Source organism: Haplochromis burtoni, unplaced genomic scaffold (genome assembly GCF_018398535.1).
Source record: "Haplochromis burtoni strain Fernald_Lab_line unplaced genomic scaffold, NCSU_Asbu1 Contig_14, whole genome shotgun sequence".
Taxonomy (NCBI): domain Eukaryota; kingdom Metazoa; phylum Chordata; class Actinopteri; order Cichliformes; family Cichlidae; genus Haplochromis; species Haplochromis burtoni.
The window spans coordinates 367,679-376,721 of NW_024582375.1; the positions used below are offsets into that span (position 1 = coordinate 367,679).

The 9,043-nt window shown below is 41.5% G+C and overlaps 1 protein-coding gene across 1 annotated transcript; it reads right to left on the reverse strand.

Moving 5' to 3' along the window:
• Window positions 1-4,050: 4,050 nt before the first annotated feature.
• On the reverse strand, window positions 4,051-9,043 carry cntn1b (contactin 1b; the record flags this gene model as incomplete). Its single annotated transcript, XM_014329340.1, is given in 16 exon segments — window positions 4,051-4,942; window positions 5,049-5,205; window positions 5,315-5,436; window positions 5,528-5,717; window positions 5,807-5,928; window positions 6,026-6,278; window positions 6,367-6,437; window positions 6,524-6,673; window positions 6,868-7,035; window positions 7,451-7,574; window positions 7,729-7,901; window positions 7,994-8,121; window positions 8,207-8,357; window positions 8,464-8,581; window positions 8,702-8,826; window positions 8,908-9,043. Coding segments are annotated over 16 exon segments (2,271 nt in total), but the record flags the coding sequence as incomplete, so codon positions are not given.

A 9,043-nucleotide genomic window follows, 5' to 3' on the forward strand; every position in this document is an offset into this window, starting at 1 on the left:
AAAGGCATTTTTGCGGCTCAAAATGTGGTTTTAGTGTCAGGGTTACAATTAGGTTATGGTTAGGTATAAGAAAAAGTTGTATTTAGTTAGGGTTAGGCATTCATTTTTAATGGTTAGGGTAAGGGGCTAGGGCAGGGGTCGGCAACCTGCGGCTCCGGAGCCGCATGCAGCTCTTTTGTCCTTATACTGCGGCTCCGGGTGGTTTGGGAAAATAAATTAGAAGTATTTTTAGCTGAAGTGTATTTTATTTGTGTTTAGTTCTTGTTTAACTTGTAGTCCTAAATTGGAAGATTATTGTGATATTGAAATATAAAAATAAAATTTTATTTTATTATTTTTCATCGCTCAAAATAAGCGTCACACTCGCAGAAGCCGGTGTACCCGCCGAAACACCGTGCATTTATCGAGACTTTCAACCCCAGGTAGGCCAGTTATGGATCTTCGGATCCACATTATGGCAGCAGCTATTGTCCACCGTGAACTATGTTAAAAACAAACACCGCTCACGCCTCACAGATGACAGCTTACAGTCCTGCGTAAAGATGAAAGTGACTTCTTACAGCCCCGATTTGCAGAATCTGTGCGCAGAGGTTGAGGAGCAGAAGTCCCATCGTAAACATATCACGGCAGAGCCGACGATGTTTCCATGACCCTGTTTTTCAGCATGTCTTTATTGACCACTTTTCACACACAGTTGCTGTACGCACACAGTCGGCTGTAGCTTTTCAGCTCTCAGCCTGACAACACAACAGCAAAGAGAGTACAGACTTTAAGGCGGCGAGGAGTGATTGCGGGTGCCGCTCCGGTGCGTCTGACTCCCATGCAGCGGCACTGCAGACCCCACCACACATTAACCAGGTAAAATACATATTTAGGCAGAATTTTGCAAATATCTATTTTTCATTTTTTAGCATCATGGTGCTTTTTTTCCCAAATATTTTTAAAAGACAGGTCAAGGCTCCAAAAGCCCAAAGGCGATATAACAGTTTTTGCTTGCTACATGGATCATTTTAGTTCAGCTGGGTGTCTTTCCTTTTGTTATATTTCTTCAAGAGTTCAAAATGTGTTAATTACATAAATAAAATGTAATTTTCTCTGTAGCACTTCATGGATTTCATAAGCAACACACCTTAGTTGTTCACACAAAGCATAAAGGTAAAAAAAACAATATATACAGTGTTATCTTCATTTTAGATGTCAAAAAGTATTTGCGGCTCCCAGTGTTTTCTTTTGCGTGGAAACCGGGTCCAAATGGCTCTTTGGGTGTTAAAGGTTGCTGACCCCTGGGCTAGGGAAAGCATTATGTCAATGAAGGTCCTCACTAAGATAGCTGAACGTGTGGTTGTGTGTGTGTGTGTGTGTGTGTGTGTGTTGTGTGGTGTGTTGTGTGTTGTGTGTGTGTGTGTGTGTGTGTGGGGCAGGTTTCCTATCATAAAAAAATAAATAAATAAACTCCGAAGTCCAATGTTTGTCATAGACTGCTTTAAATAATTGTTCAAGTAAAATAAATGGAATCAATTGCTCAAATGAATTCATTGAAAGCATATTCACAGATATCAGTGCTGGACTTCAGTCTGCATATGTATTATTCATCAGGTGATGTAACCCAATCGCCTTTCTCATTTACAGTAATGATCCAGAGGATTTTTGTGCTTCCTGCACATATCGATGTTCAGTATAACACATCCTCAAAGTGACAGTGTTCAGCTGCTATATGTAATTTTCTGAATATACATGTTGGAAATCAGTCTCATTTATCAACACAACTTCAAGTTCTGCTGACAAACTAAACACAATTTCACTGCAACAAACTCCAACAAAAATACCATTTTGCAGAGCTACTGCTGTCTCTGCCACAAACAATATATTTGTGTTCATTGTCCAGAGGAGATCTATACCAAGAATGCTAATAAAAGCTGAAGGAACCATGAATCACAACAGGCTTTTCAATATCCTTCTCTGGAGGACGACTCGTTCCCCTGCCATGGAAGACTCACCTTTGCACATCTGCTGTGATTGTTTGTAAATGACTGCAGCACTGATTTCAGCCTCGCATGGGATTTTCAGTGTTTGTGTAATTTGTTTGAATGGAAGGAGGTAAAATGGGAGAAAAACTGGTAATGAAGGTGGCTGCAGGAGAGATAAAAGCCACCCACAGAGACTACTGTACTATATACAAGCAAGAGCACAAGTAAAAAGCATGGACTTACAAAAGCCTCCTTTTGCTCTCCAACAGCATCACAGATATTATGGTCATGCTGTAGCCACTGCTTTGGACTAAGCAAAGCAATATGCTGTATGACAAAAGTCCCTCTGGGATGCAGTGAATCCCTCCTTCTTCGTCTCTCTATTAGCTTGGAAATACCATAAAATCTATACTATAAATAACATAAATATAGAAAACTATGGATTTTATTTAAGTTCTTCATTTATTTCCACCCTTGTCTCGCTGTCTAGGATTTACGGATACAGAATGTTCTGGTGGATGCACAGGGGTGGGCAGCACGGGTCAACAGGTCACTGTTTCCATTTTCTTGACTACACACATCAAAGTCACTACATCACTAGACCAACACCCTAATAAACAGACTCCCTAACTTAGGTGTGGGGGCTGTTTTGGAAAGGGTCATGCAGTGGGTCAGCTGTCTGCTGACAGGCTTTGGGGAGGGGAGAACTCAAAACTGCACAACATCAGTCACAACAACAACAGCAAAAAATCCCTCCATAGTACTTAAAACAGAGACAACATTTTTAACCACATAACAACAATTTCTACTCACCTGGTTGACCTATATGTTTCCAGTGCCATTAGCCAGTTGTTGTTAGGTACACCTGTTCACCTGCAAATATCTCATGAGCCAATCACATAGCAGCAACTCAGTGCATTTAGGGATTTAGACATGGAAAGACAATCTGCTGTGGTTCAAACTGAGCATCAAAATGTTGATTTAAGAAAAGTGACTCTGAATCTAGCATGGTTCTCAGGGTGGTATCATTATTCCAGAAAACCCTGACCCACTGGGATTTTCTACACATCCATCCGTAGAGGCTTTGGAGAGAATGGTCTGAAGATGAGAGAAATGACTTGTTGGTGACAAAATTTAGAGCAGCATGCCCAGACTCCTTTTAGTGGATAGGAAGGCAAAAATAACTAATATAGCTCAAATAGCTGCTCAAATAAAGTTTTCAGACGAGCATTTCTAAGTGCACAACATAGCCAGCAGAGATTCTGCTGCAGCAGACGACCACACTGGGTCCCGCTCCTATCAGCTAAGAATAGAAAAATGAAGCTACAACTCACAAAGGTTCACCAGAAGATTGTGGAAGACCACAGATCCCGAAAACATTGCCTAGTGTGATAACTGTTTACTTCTGCTGCCCATTATCAGTGGTTTAGGCCACAGTGGTTGTATGATTGCATGGCATACCAAATAAGCATCATTTAAACATCACAACAAACCTGAGTATTTCTGCTGACCATGCCCATTCCTTTATGACCACAGGATAACGCGCCATGTCGCTAAAGTCATCTCAAACTGTGTTTTTATAAATATAATAATGAGCTCACTGGCCTGCACAGTCACCAGATCTTCATTCAGTAGAGCACTTTTGGGATGTGGTGGAAAGGAGATTTTAGGCAAACTGCAGTGACTGTATAATGATGTCATGTTAATATGGAACTAAATCACAGAGGAATGTGTCCAGCACCTTGTTGAATCTATGGCATGAAGAATTAAAGCAACAAAGGTCTTAACCCAGTATAAGCAAAGCAGCATAAGCAGTATGTGTGCTAACATGCCCGCCAAGCTCTCTCCCTGTTTTCTCTACAAGCAGTGACTGTTATTGAGTTTTACTCAGGTTAAGAACAAAACACTTAGCAAGTACAGTGATGGGTAACTAAAACAGTGGCTAACAACATGTGGCTGTACTGCCATCTGTTGACTGAAAACACACATCACATTTCCACAAATCCTCCAAAAATAATTAAGTTGTGTCATTTGTTGGGACTCAGTTGGGACGCATTGAGAAAATTTCACAAGTACACAGTTGTCATTTGTTTGTTGCATTCAGTTTAATGGTTTTGCAGCTTGACACAAAAGAAGTTAGCATACAGATCCAGGTGATATACAGTAGTAGATGTCAAAGCGATATGTCTTTCATTGTTAATAACTCCGAATAACAATTTAGAGTCATTGCGAAACCCACAGCTCCCCCACCAACATTCTGTCCCCATCGTTGGTAGCATTACTCCTGTTTCAATAAATAAATTTTAAAAAGAAGAAGAAAAAACGCTATTCACAAATACCTTACATAGTTTGCATAAACACTTTTTAAAAATAACCAAAAGCATTTCTTATTACAGTTTTGTGTACATACTAATGACTGATTTAACAGAGATGGAGACTGTCTGTGTAAAAAGAAATCATAATTTTTCCAACAAAAAAAAAAACTAATAGAAAATAACTTAAGAGACTGGAAAATCGCACTTTTCGCTTGACGAACAACTTAAACTTTCTTTTCCTTGTGCATTTATTTCTATCTACACAGTGTTTGGAGAATCATGTGCCTTGTCATATAATTCATTCAAGACATTTTAGATCTAGGTCATATGATGGTATACAAATATGGTTGGTAATTTGTCTAGAAAAGCATTTGGATTAACAACAAATCTTATTTTTGAGAAACAATTTTCTTTTTCCAGTATTGTGTTACACCTGAACAAAAGCTAGAGGGATGCAAGATGTGGCATCTTAGTGAGCATCAATGTGAAGACTGTTTGATAATAAAGACTAGATCCTCAATATGGTCCGTGTATTTGCTTCCCAGAGTCTGTTATATACATGTTGCTTGAGGCAGGCTTAAATTTCCAGTCCCACAACGCACAGTGCCAGCAGCACCAAAGACACCAGGCTTAAGGTGGGCGTGATTGTGGATGCATGACCTGAGGAAGAAGAAGAAACAACATCAAACACACAAAAAAGTGATTAAAAAGTAGGTAAAATGGGTGAAGACTTTCATTTTTATTTAATGATTTTTCTGAGCTTTACCCAGAATCTTAATCCTCCTGATTGGGCCATCTCCTCCTTCATAACGGCCGCGCACCATCAGTTCATAATCTCCAACCTGAGGCATGGGGAAGTCCATGAAGTGCCAGCCAGTGATGTAGACCTTCCCATAGATGTAGCCTGACTTTCTGAACATGACCTGGCAGATGATGAGAAACATGGAAGGTCTTCAGCAATCCTGTTATCGCTATACGACAGATGTGACAAACTTGTTTTAACTCTAATTAAAAGAGAAACACTTTACAAACCTTGTAGTACAGCGGGAAGGAAATATTACCGAACCAGTCGTACTGAATATGATCCCACCACACATACAGCCATTTCCCTGTCCAACTGATGTATCGCCACATCCTGGGAGGATCTGGTGGTGCTGTAAAGAGATCATTTATTGAGTCTCCAAATGCAGATTTGCTCCTTATTATAAATCTTATTATAGTTATGCTGTGAGTCGTCTGTCTTACGTGGCCTCTTGGTGAACATCTCACACATTTCTCCAGGGGGTCCGAGGCCTGCTCCATTGTAGGCACGGACCTCGATGAGGTAGTGTGAATCTGGCAGCATATTTTCCAGCCTTGTCTGATTGACTGAGGCTGAGACAAAAATACGATTGGCACCTGGTTCCGGATCATCATATTTTCTCCAGTATCTGACCTAGATGACAGGATATGGGATTGTTATGGAATGGACCCCTGTTCAACTGATTGTTAATGCAACTATCTAATCTCTCTGCGGTTCTGTACCTGGTATCCCTCAATATACTGTTGTAGGCCTGTTCCAGTGTCAACCACTGGCAACCACCAAACCAGAGCTTCAGTGGAGGACACAGGCCTAGCGTAGATATCTGTTGGAGATTCTATAGGTACTGAAGAAGATGGAGAAAAATGAAATTGAAAAAGGTGCTCATAGTTTCCACGGTAATAAATACAGGAATGTCATCAAGCCCAAAGCAAAGGTCTTACCATCTCGTGGATAGTAGATGACCTTTGTGAGGGTGTAGGGTCCGTCTCCTTTCACATTAAATGACTTGATCTTCACCTGAAACTCTCGCACCTGGAAGTCTTCCTCAGTGGGGATGAAATAGGTGTCTCTGTGAACGTGTCGTCTTGTCTCAGGGTCCGAGATGGTCTCGTACCACCAGTCGTAAGCATCGTGAGGCTTAAACGCGACGATGTAGCCAAACTTCTTACCATAGAAGTACCAAGGCTCCACGGGCTAAAGGTCACAAGTTGAAACAGTTTCCAGTAAAATTCAACTGTTAAAATGGAACTTGCGAATGAGGAAGTCAAGCAGAGACACCTACTGTCCACGTGATGATTATCTCACCATTTCGACCTCCATAACCGGCCAGATTGGTGGGAGACACAACTGGTGCTGAGGGCAAGAAAATAGTTTATCATTAGTATTTTTAAAATAGCATGTCTAACATATCACAACTTCAATTTCTTTTTTATCCTTACAAGCGTCCCAGGTTTTGATCTTGAGGGAAGGGATACTGGCCTCTCCAGAGCCATGCTCATTAGTAGCAATGATCCTAAACTGATATTCCATCCAAGGATACAAGTCTGTCACCTCTGCTTTCTCCATACTGCCATCAAGAACACTTGGAGCTGAAGGACACAAGGAACATTTAAATGATGAAAATAATAATAATAAATATATCTATTATTTTTTAAGTAATTTATATCCAAAAGAATCACAGATCATACTCATTTGTTTCAGAGCCAAAAAATAGTAAAGGATGCTTTAGTTTATCATATCTGTGGCGTGAGTTGGCCCCCTGCTGGCAGCGAGCAGTACTCACAAGTGCTGGCATTCCTCCAGTCATCTTCATATAGAGCCCAGTAGTGTCTGGTCTGAATGGTATAGTAGAGAATAGGGCTATTATGCTCAGCTCCTTTAGTCCACCACAGCTTCACCCACGTGTCCCCAATCTCTTCCACCCGAATCACACCAGGAGGACCAGGAACACCTGGGGTTTGGGGATCAGATGAGGGAGGAGAATGAAAACACATGGAAAAATGAGTATAAGGGGGATAAAAATAATTCCAGTTTTTCTGTAGTCACTTATATTCAGCAGTGTTGCTTTGTTCTAGCACCTCAGAACAGGCTTTAATGGCAAAAGATGTCATGCCTATTTGCTAGCATGGAAAAATATTGAGCTGGGGGTGGGTTCCCAAGTAGCTTGCAGATCTGCAGCAACACTAGGCAGGCTACAGCAGCTTACATAGCATACTTTTATATGAGATTTCCTCATTGGATCCATGAAAATGTTACAGCTTTGCCATCACTTGCTGATGTGGGCTGGCACTGAGAACTTTCCTTCATAGCTTTCTAAGACTATACTTGACTCTTTACATCTGTGTTCACCTCATGCTGAGACTGACCTACAATCTTGAGATCACAGTAGGCAGTGTCACTGTCCACAACAGTCTGAGCCGTGCAGGTGTAGCGACCTTCGTGCCAAATTTGAGCGTCCAATATTCTCAGGTCGCCAACACCATCTTCGTTCTAAATGACAGGAAACAACAGCATAATAGAAGGAAGGAAACCCAAAGGAGAAAAGCATAATGAGAAAAGTGGGTGAAGTATACAGAGGATCTTTAGTCTGCATCTTCGAAGAAGGTTTAACATAAATATGGCTGTAATAAATCACCAACCCTACCATGACACGTTCATATTGTTGCCACTCTGCATTAAAGTCGATGACTCTGAAGTCTATAGCCCAGATAAATGTGATGTCCAGCATGGGGTCGTATGAAGCTTCACACTTCAGAATCACCTCGTCACCAACTCTAACCTCAGTGTCCTCAGGTGCTACTGTGATGCTGGTAGCCTCTAAGTAAAAGAATATTATAAATACACTTAAAAATCATTCTAGATTGTGGGATCTTTACTCTGTTTAGATGCACACATATACATGCGCTGACCTGTGATGGTGAGATAGCCAGAGCTGTTGGCCTTTCCTCTGTCATTCTCCGCAAAGCAGGTGTAAACCCCTTCATCGTTTTTGGTGGCATTCAAGATCTCCAGACTCCCGTCAAACATGATTGAAATGCTGTGAATATGGACATAAGCAGTTAAGCTTCCTGATGTGCCTTTTTTCAACAAGCAAAGGAGTAAAGCTGAGGTATTAGGCTGACCGTGAGCTGTTGTAGAGGAGCTCTTTGCCCTTTGTCCAGGTGAATCGAGGTCTAGGAGCCGCTCTGGGTTTACACTCAATCACCACACGTCCGTCTTTAGCTCCGAGAAGCTGCTTCTTCACAGGGTTGAACTCGAATGTTGGCGCACAGGCTGGAGGGAGGTTAGAAGTGTCATTTTGTGTTTAATACCCGTCTTAAACCATAATGTAGCAGTTCAGTTGTGCTTTTAAATGTCAAAATTCACTAAATCAAAGTACCGATGACTCGCAGCTCAGCATTGGCGTATTTGATGCCCCAGTAGTTCTCAGCGATGCACTGATACATCCCGGAGTCAGCAAAAGTCAGGCTGGAAAACTTCAGCTCACCTTTACCATACTAGAAAAAACACAACCCAAACGTGTACATGAGCCAAAGAAGACTTACACACAGCAACTGTAAAGCCAAGCTGAGATATCATATTGCCCAGTTTCACACAACATGTCAAAGAGTTTTTACCATATATCCATCTTTATACCAGCGGATGAAAGGGAAGGGTTTCCCTGATGCCACACAGCGCATGGTGTGCTCTGAGCCAATGTCTTTCATCGTGTTATTGATGGTCTCTGCCCACTCCGGAGCAGCTGGAAAAATATAATGGGAATCACTATACATTACTGGATAACACAGACAGGCAAGTCACTGAGCTCTGACAAATGACTTACACTCCACGTAGAGCCAGGCCTTGTGCCAGTCCTTTCCTTTAGTGTTGATGGCTTCACAGTCATAAAATCCCACATCTTCGTACTGTACATTAAACAGATGAAGCACGGCCCCCGATTCACTGATTTCATGATTAGC